Source organism: Petaurus breviceps, unplaced genomic scaffold (genome assembly GCF_028583685.1).
Source record: "Petaurus breviceps papuanus isolate PSGF00001 unplaced genomic scaffold, PetGlider_PUasm1.0 90847, whole genome shotgun sequence".
Lineage (NCBI taxonomy): Eukaryota > Metazoa > Chordata > Mammalia > Diprotodontia > Petauridae > Petaurus > Petaurus breviceps.
In genome coordinates this window covers 874,737-888,305 of record NW_027187360.1, presented here as the reverse complement: position 1 = coordinate 888,305, position 13,569 = coordinate 874,737, and the positions used below count along the sequence as shown (strand labels likewise).

The window sequence follows — 13,569 nt, the reverse complement described above, 5'->3', positions numbered from 1 at the left end:
AAACAGGATTATTTTCCAGTTTCTGATGAAGCTATAGTGCTCTAACCCATGTGTGGAAACAGCTGTCAAACAGGTCACCCACCTCTAATAAGACGATAACAGTATTGTCCTTCCCTCATTCCCCCCCTCCTATAAAGAAGACATATGTTGTTTAGCCATTATTCAATTGAAATAAAGTCTATGGGACTAACTAAAAGAACCTGCCGGTGTAGGGTTTTTTAATAGCTGAATATATTTTGCATTATTAAATTTATTTCAATGTTTCTTCCATGATCCCTTGGGTATTCATTTTTTTGTGTGTGATGCTCACCCAGATTTCTAATTAGATGTATCTCCTCAATGAGTTGTGGATAATGCATCTGTGAAACTGTTGTTAAGATAGTGAGCAGCCAACAATGCTTCCTTCTTTCAAAAAAAATATATAGAAAGAAAAAGAAGCTCATTTGTCTGAGACTCTTCAGGTAAATAGCAGACTACCAGAAAGTATGTTACATTATTTCAAGCTAGGATAATCCCTTTTTTGGCTACAAAGTCCCTATTTCTCCACGGAGAAAGACAGTTAAAGAATAACAGCTCTATGTCTTATGGAGTTGAATGACACACAAACTTTTAAAGGAAAGGAGATGGAGACAATAGGAAAGCAAACTAATTTAATTTTCATATGTTCGAGGAAAATTCCAGAGGAGTTTTTAAAGCATTTGGTCTGATTGAACAGACACATCTGTCTAAGAAGCTGCCATATTAGCTGCCCCCACAGTTCTCAGTGCAATTTGGCTGGACAGCAACACTGAAAAAGAAGCCAACTGGACTTACCTTTCCATATCGAGATGCAAAAGTTCCCGTGAGTAAGGAGTGAAAAATAATTATCGTCTCATCCAAATCCCACACGAACACACGCTGTGATGAAAGAAATTAAGCAAATGGAGACAAATTGGTTCATGTCTTCATGATTGTAGAAATTAATTCTATTGGGGGGGGAATGTAAGTAGAATAAGTTATTAAGTTACCAATAAGTAACAAAACATTTAAGGCACACAGATAATGTGTGTAATCCCAAATACCCTACATCAATACATATCTATTTCTAAACATCAATAGGTCAGTGGGTCACAATGGCTAACTCTTAGTTCTCCAGGCTATCCAACATACCCGTTTTCCTGATATTCATGGAAAAGTTCATAAGAGGAGATACCCAATACAACAATAAACCAAAAGAAAGAACTGTGGAAATGAGTCAGTCCTTCATACATTGAGGATAAAGATGACACCTATTCTAAACTTCCTGGAAATTGGGACTTTTAAAAAAAAATTGATGCTTTGACATTTGCTATGTATGAAAAGCAAAGGACAGTGTAGTACCTTGAGGGGAAGAAGAAAACCTAAATTTTATAGAGTTAGGATTTAAGATCCATGGCATGATGAAGCTAGAAGGGGCCTTAGAGATTACCCAGTTAAATACCCTCATTTTACAGATGAGAACAAATGAAGTCTTTTAAAGAAGGGGAAGTGACTAGCTCAAGGGCATGCAGCAAGTTAGTGGCAGAACTGGGACTCAGAACCTTGGCTTCCTAGACTTTGAATTTGAAGGATCATAAATCTCCATTGATTTCTGGCAACAGAAGTAGTCAAGTTCAACCTGACAGTAGTGTGATATTTAGAATATTTAAAAAACCCATCATCATCATTGTTATCTTACATTTAGTATAAACTGATTTAGAGTATAGTGGAAAGAATATGAGACTTGGAGTCAGAGAACCTGGGTTTAAATCTGGAATTAGCTATTTCATCACCTGTGTGATCCTGAACCCCAGTTTTGGGCTTTAGTTATCTCACCAGTAAAATATAATAGCTAAACTAAGTGGTCTATAAGATTTCTTCCAAATCTAATATTCTGTGTTTATGCTAATTTTTTTCTCTCTCAAAACCCTCTTTCCTCCTGCATCTTTTCCTCCTTTATGTAATTTCTTTCCTGAGAGCTACCATCATCATTTCTTTAAATCCTCTTTACCTTCAATACCTAGAATTAAACACTATCCATAGGCATTCATCTGTTTTTACTAAGGCATTCAAAAATTCCACTTGGAAGGGGATCATTGCTTTGGGATGCAAGGTTGATCAATATAATCTCTACTTTCTCTTGACCAAAGAATCTGTTATCCCGCTCCCCTTTAGGGATGCAGTAGGGGAGGTACTGCCAAACACAAATCCAGTGTTCTAAACTACTACTACATAATAATGTAATGGAATTTCATAGCATGAACTGAGGTCAGTCAATATTGTTTGTTGAAACCAATAATAAAGGCATATTTGAGTGAGACAATAGTTACCCTTCACAAAAAGAAGCATAACTAGAACCTGGATTGATGGATTTCCTAAACTGTTCTTTGTAATTGTGGACATTAGCTGGCATTTGTCTTTAGCTATCACCATCTCTCTTTCCCCTATGACATTATTCTTCAAATTTAAAGTTGACATTTCTGATAGTGTTGCTATCCAAATATGCTACATGCTAGAAAAGACCGGTATATAGTCAAAATATCTGAGATATTTTATGTATACAAGATTACATCTTAAAATAATAATAGTGCCACAGAAATGTAAGAGATTTTGAGAGAATTCTACTCTAGTCCCCTTCATTTAGGCGTGTGAATGTTTAAGCCATCCAGGCCAGAGACTTGTCTCTTTTCTTCCTGAACTCTCCAGGCTAAGAGATAATAACAATCTCCATTGCTTATTAATGTGTTTTTATCTCCAACAGTTAAGAAGTTCTTCCTTTTGTCCAAATGGAATCTCTCCTTTATCAATATGCTCATTTTCTTTTCACCTAGACCTTCACGGATGCTGAAAACTATTATCTATTCTCTTTTGTTCAACCTTCACATGCCTGAAAATGGTCAGCAATTCACCCATCTTCCTATCTGGACCATGGACAGAATCTAGGTCTATGAGTGCCATAACATAGTGTAGTCCACTAGCAATGTCTCTTGATTGAATTCATCAATTCAGAGAAATTGGTCTTGTATTACCTCAATCTCACTGTCCACTGTAGGGGAGGGGTCATTCATTCGTTTTGATCGGCCACGAAGCTTCCCATCAGAGCCCCGATGCTGCCTGTCTGTCTCTCCATCCTTTGCTGGTGTCGGAGGTCCATTATGTGTGCTGTACTCCAGTACTACAAGAAGGGAGAGATCAATCAAGTCAGGAGTTTGGCCATGAGTTTTAGCTCATAGGATCACTTACAAGAAGGATATCACCTGTGAAGAAATGCCCTTGGGAGGCTAGGAACATCTCCTGAAAGGCTGAATACCACAGAAGCTTCCCAAAAGGTGTCCCTTCTCTTTTCACTGCCACCAGCTTACCCCAGGCTGAATATGTGCGTCTCTCTAGACTTTGTTGGAAAGAATGCTAGATTTGAAGTCAAAGGTCTGAGGTTGGAATCCCAATTCTACTACTTACTCCCTTGTGTGGCCTTGGGCAAGCTCTTAATATTTCTTTCTGGGCTTTATTTCTAAAACAAGGAGGTTGAAAGCTTGATGATCCCTATGGTCCCTTCTAGTAATAAACCTCAGGATATTTGATCTGAGTTAGTTTGGTCACACAGTGCTGAATGGAAGAACATTATTCTATCTTTGTGACTCAAGTTTCCTGGCCCCTGAACACCCATTCTGTTTCATTTTACTTTTATACAGAATTACTTAATAGGGACAGGGATACTGATAAGGACTAGATCTATGACTTTATTGGCATATGGAACTTCCAAGAGGGAAATCCTCCTGTCTCAATGGCGGTGGCACTTTCTCTCCAACTGAGAGTCTTAGAAAGCTATCTTGACCACTAAGAGGTTAAATAACTTGTTTAGGGTCACACAGACAGTATGTTTCAGAGGTGGCATTTAAACCTGGGTCCTCCAGGCTTCAAGTCAGGCTTTGTAGATATCAAAACATCTTAACTGAATTTAGGGGAAGAACATTTTTCAGCACTTGGTCCAATGATTTTCTGAGAATGGGAATGGGGGAACCATGGATTCAAATTCATGAAGGTGTTTCCAGTAGAGGTGTAACAGTAGGCAGGAGAGAAAGAAAAAATTTCTTTTTTTTGTTTTTGGGTTTTTTTGGAGGGGCAATTGGGGTTGACTTGCCCAAGGTCACACGGCTAGTAAGTGTTAAGTGTCTGAGGTCATATTTGAATTCTTCAGTTCCTCTTAACTCCAGGGCCGGTGTTCTATTCACTATGCCACCTAGGCACCCCAGAAAAAATTCTTTAAGAAGAGAATTTAGGGTTTGGCTACAGAAGTTGCTCCCTGCCTCAAAAGGTTGTTTATTTAAGCTAAGCCCTTACTATGTGAAGACCCTTGTGTTAAATGTTTGGGTGTAAGAATTGTTTCTTTTTTACATATATACAAAAATACAGCCAATATGTTTCTATTGTATTCATTTAAAATTACTTATTTTTAACATTAATTTTAAAAAATTTGAGTTACAAATTCTCTCTTCCCCTTCATTCTCTCCCCCACCCATTGGGAAGGCAAGCAATATGATACCCATTATACATGTGAAGTCATGAAAAACACATTGCCATACTAGTCACATTTCAAAAAAAAAAAAAGCAAGGAAAATTAAAAAAAAATTTTAAAAATGTGTTCTAATTTGCATTCAGAGTTCATCAGTTCTCCCTCTGGATGTGGATAGCAGTTTTCTTCATGAGTCCTGCAGAATTGCCATGAATCCTTTAATTGAGCAGAGTATCTAAGTATAAAGATTGTTTCAAAACAGACTTTCCTTATAATATTATAGTCTAATGGATAGCTGAGGGAGAGTCTAGCATGTTAAGTACCTAACATGTTCCAGGCAATTGTGCTAGGCATACAGAGACAGAAATGAAGGGGCCCTCCCCTCAAAGAGTTTATAGTTTACTAGAAGAGGGGCTCTTAACCTTTAAAGAGGGGCTCTTTAACTTTTTCTCAGTCTGTTGAAGGCTATGGTCCTCTTCTCAGAATACTTTTAAACAATTCAAGGAAATGCTAAATTTTAGTTAGAGGTTTGTGAAAATAAAGATGTATTTTTTCACTCTAACCAAGTTCATGAATTCCTTGAAATCTATCCATTGACCCAAGTTATAACACCTCTACCTGGGAGACATAAACATAAGAAAGACAAGGCAATCTGGGGCAGGGAAAGAGCACTAACTCATAGGGGATGAAATGGAAGTAGGAAAAGCTTCACAGAATAGGTGATAGCTGGGCCTTGAAGGAAGATGATGATTTTATGAGGCAGAAGTAGGAAGCATTCCTGGCAGGGGAGATAGTTTGTGTAAATGGGAGAGGTATTGCTGAGTTCATGGAACAGCTTACTAGGCCAGCTTATCTGGAACATGAAAGAGAAAAATATAAATTAAATCTAGAAAGTCAGATTTTAGAGGGATTTTAAGCCAGAGTGATTAGTTTGTAATTTATACTAGAGACAATAGGGAGTCACAGAAAGTTTTTGTGAACAGGGGAGGGACATGGTCAGATGTGGTTTTTTTGTTTGTTTGTTTTTGTTTTTAGGAAGATTATTTTGGCATCTACGTGAAGGATAGACTGAGAATGGGGAAGATTGGAAGTAGAGAGACCAATTAGGAAAATATTGTAATAGTTCAGGTGAGAGGTAATGAGGGCCTGAAACAAGGCCATGCAAGTAAAAGGGGAGGTAAGTCAGCCAGTTTGAGTTTTATCTGTCCCATTGCCTGCACCCTTAGGACTTCTGAGTTTTTCCATTCACCCAACTGCTAACTTTATATGTTGTCTCTCCTAATTAAAGTGTGAGCTCCTTGAGAGCAGGGACTGTCTAGTATCTTCTTTTTGTGGCCCTAGCATTTGGTATTCGTTCATTCATTCATTCTTAACACCTGTAATCTTTCAGTCATATGCTTGAATAAGCTTCTTAGAAAGCTTTCTGAAATTTTTCTTTCATCTGCCTAAGTTCTGAACAGCAGTTTAAATTCCTTAGCCTGACATGTACAACCTTGTATTAGTCTACTTTCCAGACTTCTTCTTCTTTACTCTTTCTCTAGCCATTAGATTACTAGCTGTCCCTCATCCATGACCTACACTTTCCATATTCATGCTTTTGCTCCCTTCATTATCTCCAGAACCATTACCTTCCTTTTTCTTCCTCTTATCTGCCCCCTACCAAATTCCACCTGCTGAAAATTCTTCCAGACCTTGCTGAAAATCTAGTCTTCTATGAAGTCTTCCCTGATGCTTTCCTTAAAATGAAGACATACCAGAGGGTCACAGAAACAGCCTTTCCTTTCTCTGACCCTGACCTCCCATATATCTCTTGATTTGCACCTTCCTTAGGCACTATACGCTATTTTGTATTACAGTTACAGTATGTGGATGCATGTGCTTTGGTATGTCTGTCTTGTCTCCCTATCGGGATCAACTAAAAGATTCTTGCGGGCAAGGAATGTTTAATTTTTGCTCTGCTATGCCTTACACGATAATTTGCATATGGCAGATATTTAATAAATGTTTGTTGAATTGAAACAAGAAAATCCTCCAACTCCTTTTAGAGATTTTGTGATCATACTTAAAAAAACCCCAAATATTAGTTTTGAGTAATGTCAGATGTTCAGGTTTTGTACTCTAAATCAACAGACCATCCAACTGCAGTATGCTGCAATCAGCTGCAAATTGTGCGGTATTTTATATAAATGTTATCACATGCCAATGAAAACTATAGTGGAGAGGGGAGGAATAACATCTGAATATCATATTCAGGCACTAAAAAGGAAGATAATGATCTGTCAGTACTGCTATAAACCATTTGAGTCTTCAGAATTTCGAAACTAACCACTCAAGAAATTCTGGATAATTTCAAAAGTATTGGAGCTTTTTATGAGAAATTTCTAAGAGACACCAACTCTGTCTGTGTATGTGTGTTTTAAAACAGACAAACAAGAATTCTGAAGTAGCAAGAAAGCTCAGCTATAACTGACTTAATTATACCACTAGATTTTAAGTACACTTGTTAGATATATAGTAAAGCCATATAACCCACTTATCTTGCTGTCACACAATCAAGGAAAAATAAATGGGAGAGGAAGTGTCCCTTAGACACCTGACACACTTACTAGCCCTGTGACTTTGTGCAAGTCACAACCCCAATTGCCCTCCAAAAAGAAAGCAAAAAAAAAAAAAAAAGAAAAATGGGAGAGGAAGGCAATTAGGAAAAATTTATCAAAGGAACATATTGTTGTCTTCCAATATGTTGGGATTTTGATAGTGAACACAGAATTCCTTTCCAGTTAAGCCACATTCTTATGTGCCTTTATGACCAAGGTTTGGGGATTATGGAATATTGTGTTGGGAGTAAAATGCTAACTGAACTACATTCTCCATCACATTCAATTTCCCATTGATTTCCTAGTCTTTTTTTCCTCTCTGAAAAAAATTATTTTTGGAGAGATTGAAATACAAAAAGTTAAATATCCAATGAATATTCAGTTCTTTTGAATTATGGAATGTGCAAGGAAATTGAAGTTTGCAAATGAGGAAAGGGAACAATGTTGAATATCTGAAATATAGAGCATTGGACCAATAGTTAAAAACTTCTGTACTCAAGATCTGACTCTGCTACTGACTACCTAAGTGACCTTAGACAAACAATCTAACCACATTAAGCCTTATTTCCCTATCTATAAAGGTATGGTGATAATAATATTTATTCCATTTATCTTGGGTTACTTTGAAGATCAAATAAGGATATATGTGAAAGAACTTTGTAAATGGTAATATACTATATAAATGTAAGGGATGTTATCCTGATTACATTTAAATGATATGTAAATACACAACTCTATTATTAATAACACTTTTTTGACCACAGGCAAACCATTACTTTGTTCTGTTGTACCAGGCTCCAATCTCATTCAGAAATAGAATTCATGAATGAGTCAGTTCATGTAGTAATCAAGGGACCTCATAAACCACTGGTTCTCTCATCAGACTTAAGAGAAAGGTGAAATCACCCTTGCTGATGGTAAAAGTGGAAGACAAAATCAATTTTCCAAAGCCACTAAGAAACCCAGGAAGGAAGCAGATGTTAGAGGTGATCCACATTACTAATCCATCAATTTGTTAGGGGAATATTAAGGGCTGACTTCAAACCAGGTGTTGTGGGATACAAAAATAGTAATGGGAACGGTGGTACAGAAGACCATCATTGTCCTCAAGGGGCTTACCTTATTACGGAGCTAAAGAGTACAAGATGGCATCTAAGCAAATGGTTACTATTTTTCAGATTAAAAGGCTATAGGAGTTCAGAGACGGGAATGAACTGAACACAGTTATATTAGCAGTGTAGACATGGTACTTCAGACAACCTTGGACAGATTCTGAAGGTCCCTGGGAGATGGCAATCAAAAATTACTCACAGTGTTGATTTTACAAAATTTTTTGTAAAGATATTTGCTTTTAAATCACCCAAAGCACTTAATTCTGGCAACTATCAACATTTCAGTAAACAGATTCTACTTTTAAGGCACTTTCCTCCCTAAGTCAGAGAGAAAAGACATAATTTCAAAATACTTAATTGTATTATGGGAGCTCAGTATTTAAAATGAAGGACTCCATAAATACTACAAAACATTGTTCAGAGAAATAAGGACAAATATTAATTACTCATGGATGGGCTGAGCCAATATAATACAAGGATGATAACCTAAATTCATTGAATGATTCAGTATCTTCCCTCTCCCAAGGCTTGAGCCCTGCCCTACTCATACTTTTCCAACCCTATACCTTAATACTAGCATTTCTATATTTTTATGTTTCAGCCAAAGCAGACAACCTGGCTATGCTTCATACTTGTGCCATACTTTCTCACTTCCAAGGCTTTCCTTTCTCCTTCCTTATCACATCTCTATACCTCTGCCTGCTGAAATCCCACCTATGTTTTAAGGCTCAGATTAACTAACACCTTCTCCAGGAAGACTCCCCTGACTCCCTCAGTCAACAAGGATAATAACAGATGTTCACATTTACAGAGTCCTCTAACATTTTCAAGATGCTTTTCTCCTAAAACTCTATGAGGTAGGCAGTCCTCAAATGAGGCAATGTAAATAAAGGCCTGGCAAACCTTTAAGCACCGTAAAAATGTTAGTTATTATAATGCACTGTCTGTTCTTGTCTAATGCACTTACTATGTATTATGGTCGTTTGTGTGTCAAGCACCAGAGGGCAGTTTCTTCATCTTACTCTCCTTTGTACTCCTTCCCTGAGTCCCCACTAGAGTGGAATACAAGGCCTTACACATAGTAGGTGCTGATATACATTTGTTTCTTCACATATATTTTTATTTGATCCTCATAGAAACCCTATGAGATAACTAGGAAATTAGGAAGTTTGTTTGATGAATGAATGAATGCTAGGGGAAATAGGACTGGAGAAGGAAATGGCAAACTACCACATTTTCTTTGTCAAGAAAATCCCTTGGATAGTATTGGTGTGCTAACGTCCGTGGGGTCAGGAAGATCTGGACATTACTAACAACTGAACAACAAAAGAAAAAGGGAATCAAGATGTTTCCCTTTTTAAATTAAAAATCAATTCTGGATTCTAAATTTCCACTTCTGAGGGCAGTCCTACCACCATTTACCATGTGCTGAGGACAGTGCCATGAACAGTTACAGTGGTTTACTAAATACCCATGAGAGGCAGCCTGGTCTGGAAAGTACTGTGCTGGACTTGTAATCAGTAAGATTTGGATTCAAATTTCATTGGATTCCAGCTGTGTGACCCTGGGCTAAGTAACTTAACTTCTCTGTTTCCTCATCTCTAAAATAAAAGGGCGGACGGACCTTGCTGATCTCGAAGGTCCCTTCTGGCGCTCAACCTATGAGCCCGTCTCCTATACTCTTCCTTTCCATAATTCAGTATACTTACCAGCAAGTGACTCTGAGTTCTGACTGGTAACATTGTGTGAAGACTCCTGAAGGGCATATGTGGATGTGGAAAGGGGCGAAGGGCTGATGCTGTTGGCGGACACATATGGAGAATTGTAGGAAGAGCTGTAATACTGGGAGTACTGGCTCTGAGTAAAGCCTGGGTAGGATGGATATTCCTTAAGAAACACAAAGAGACAAAGGTAGGAAATAAAACATCATTTTTAGCTTCCCTTTGCTCCCCAATCTCAGTCAAGGGTCATGGTTTGGTGTCAGGAGAGGATGAGAAGAGTCACAAAATCTCAGAGTTGGAAGTGAGTTCAGTGTTTACTCTATACACCCTCTGTGCAAATCATGAATCCTTCATGTGAATCATGAGCTGCTCATACAACACCCCAATAAGTGTTGATCAGACCAGCTTCTTGAAGGCCTCCAGAAGCTCCAGAATGTACTATCCCATAAGGCAACTCATTTTGCTTTTCAAGTCTCTGTTGTTTTTTTAATTTTAATTTTAATTTTCAGAGATTTAGGAGGGGAAGATTAACTGAGGAAATACTAGGACATAATGAACTATAATAATTGAATGGCTGTTTTTTTGTTTAATTATGTGTTTGATTTACATTTGAAAACCTATAGGGAGCCAAGAAGTACCTGGGCTAGAACAGTGTTGGTGGTGGGAGGTGGGAGCAGGTACTAGTGTTTGTTGTAGTTATAAAAATTTTTTAAACTATCTTTAGCTATAGCACCAGCACTCACTAATCCCCACACTCTACATGGGGGTGTTAATATAATACCCTTGGGCACATCTCTAACCAGAGAGATGGGACGTACTCCCATATTATTTCATGTGGGGAAATCACAAAGGGAACTTCCTGAGGAATACTGTTCATACTCTCCATCATTCTCTCTTATGTTTTGCTAAAGGATTTATGCATTTGAAAAAATAAATGCATTATTTATTTTAACATCTTTTTCTTTTTAAATTTTGAGTTCCAATTTCCCTCCCTCCCTCATAGTCTCCCCCCTCCCACTGAGAAGGCAAGCAAAATGATATTAATTATACATGTGAAATCATACAGAACATATTTCCTTACTAGCCATATTATAAAAAAAAAAGGGCAGGCGAGAAAATTATATTTTGATTTGCATTCAGAGTTCATTAGTTCTCTCTCTGGAGATGGGTAGCATTTTTCATCATGAATTCTTTGGAATTGTCTTGAAATGTGTTAATCAGAGTAGCCAAATCTTTCGCCGTCGAACATCATTATGATTGTTGCTGTTATCACAACACCGTACAATGATTTCTCAGTTCTCACTTCACTTGGCATCAATTCATATAGCTCTTGAGATATATTTTAAATCTAGTTATTTATTTATTTTGTTTTTCTTATGATCTGGAAACCGCCTCCTTGTAAAGCCCAGTAGTCCCAGTTCTGTTCTCTGAAGCCAAGCAGAACAAGTCTGATCAACCACAGGACAGGGCTTAAGATACCTAGAGCCATCTTCTTCCTATGCAGCAAAATCTTCTTTCTGGGCTAACCATCACTAGTTCCTGCACCACTCTTCATACGGCATGCTTCTTTGATCTCTCACCATCTTTTTGCTGTCCTTCCTTCTTTGATCTTGCTGAAATACTGTGTTCAGTTAATCTCAAATGAATTCAGATCATCTCAATACTGGAGAACTGATAAAGAAAAACTTCCTGCTCTCAGTAAGAGTAGGCATGTTGTTTATGGAAGGTAGCATAAATACTTAGAGGCAGCACAGTAGAGTAGGAAAGACAAGACCACTCCCTTTGGAGTGAACCTAGGTTCAAATCCTACCTTGGTCATTTAATACCATTTGGTCTTGGTAGTCTTTTGATTTCATCTGTAAAACCGAGGTGGTTTGTACTAGTTGGCCTCCAAGGTTCCTCTGGCTCAATATTTATGAACCTAGGATCTTATGAGGTGAAACTGTTATGTTGGATGGCTTTATTTTTTTCTTTTCTTACAAGGAAGGGTTTGAGGAGTGGGTGTCAAGGAAAAAATGATTGTTGCCAACAAACTTAAAAATAATAAAATATTGTTGACAGGACCAGAGTTTAGATTCACCAAGTACAAAGCAATTTTCAGAGACAGTTTCTAATGTCGTCCAGTTTTAGATTAAAAGGTCTTTAGAGATCTTTTGGTTCAGCTTCCTGAACCGCTAGATTAGGAAACTAAGAATCAGAAAGGGAAAGAAGATTTGCTGGTCCCCTTAACAAACGTGTCCAACTCTGGATCTGGGAGTCTTTAAAGCCAGACTTGCAGATGGCAAACACACTTCAATCCTTCTGTAGCACAGATTTCTACCTGGGAAGTAGGAAGAAAGGGGATGGGCATTTATTAAGTGCCCAGGGTGTACCAGGCGCTGTGCTAAATGCTTTACAAGTATTACCTTGTTTGATCTTCACAACAATCCTGAGAGGTAAGTGCTATTATTGTCTCCATCTGATGGAAACTGAGACAAACAGAAGTTAAGTAAGTTGCCCATGGTCAATAGCTAAGTGTCTGTGGTCAGGTATTCCTGACCCCAGGCCCAGAGCTCTATCCAATGTACCATATACCTCTTAATTTAGGGAGGAATAACACTTGATAATGCAGATTAAGTCATCTTTTATCAGGATTTATTTGCATTCATCATTTGTGTTTAATGGTGGAAAGTGTGCTGAGCTTGGAGCCAGGAGACTTGAGTTTGATTTTTTGGTTTGTTTGTTTTTGCTTTTTGGAGGGGGGGGAGGGCAGGGCAATTGGGGTTAAGTGACTTCCCCAAGGTCTAGTAAATGTTAAGTGTCTGAGGCCGGATTTGAACTCAGGTCCTCCTGACTCCAGGGCCAGTGCTCTATTCACCGTGCCACCTAGCTGCCCCAAGACCTGAGTTTGAATCTTGCCTTTGACACCTATTAGCTGTGTGCCCTTGACAAGTTATAATTTCCCAAAGTTTCCCTTTCTTCATCTGTAAAATGGGAATAATAATAATGGTATTACCTGCCTCTCAGTTGAATGGAAATAGTTTCAGTAACCTCTAAGTGCCATACAAAGTGAAAATGATGATTATGATGATAATTATAGCAGTAAGATCTGACCCAAATCATAGCCAAATCCATAAAAGAATGAACAGGCTAGGTGACAATTATATCAGACTATACGAACAGTTTGCCCAAATGTTCTGACTTTAAGCTAGTATTTTGTTTTAAAAAGGAAAGGGCTGAGGGGTGGCCAGGTGGCTCAGTGAGTAAGAGCACTGGCTCCAGAGTCACGATAACCTGGGATCGAATCCAGGCTCTGATACTTAGCACCACACCCAGAAATAACTGGCTGTGTAACCTCGATCAAGTTACTTAACCCCAATTGTTTAAAAAAAAAGGAAAGGGCTGCCCCTCCAATCTATCACTAATGACTCTGTACCTGATGCATGGTTCCAAATCCTGCTGAGTTGGTCAAGCCATTTGCCCCTTGATAAATCCCTGAGGCACCTGCAGAAAGGAAAGAGATATACACTGATATTAGATTTCTTACTCCTGGGAGAAGGGGTAGGGAGGGATATGGACACCAAACACTTCTCACTCTAAGTGAAGGGCAGTGATAAGCACATAACTGCACATACACAAGTATATAGGTA

The 13,569-nt window shown here is 38.2% G+C and overlaps 1 protein-coding gene across 4 annotated transcripts in view; it reads right to left on the bottom strand.

The window, feature by feature from the left end:
- The window catches only part of EYA2 (EYA transcriptional coactivator and phosphatase 2), a 252,360-nt gene that overhangs the window by 76,039 nt on the left and 162,752 nt on the right, over window positions 1-13,569 (bottom strand). For all 4 annotated transcript variants that reach the window (XM_069072333.1, XM_069072330.1, XM_069072332.1 and 1 more), the window contains 4 exons: window positions 13,356-13,423; window positions 9,929-10,106; window positions 3,027-3,172; window positions 814-897 (listed from right to left, as the gene is read on the bottom strand). In XM_069072333.1, coding sequence (XP_068928434.1) covers window positions 814-897; window positions 3,027-3,172; window positions 9,929-10,106; window positions 13,356-13,423 — 476 coding nt within the window. The remainder of the gene's footprint in view (window positions 1-813; window positions 898-3,026; window positions 3,173-9,928; window positions 10,107-13,355; window positions 13,424-13,569) is intronic.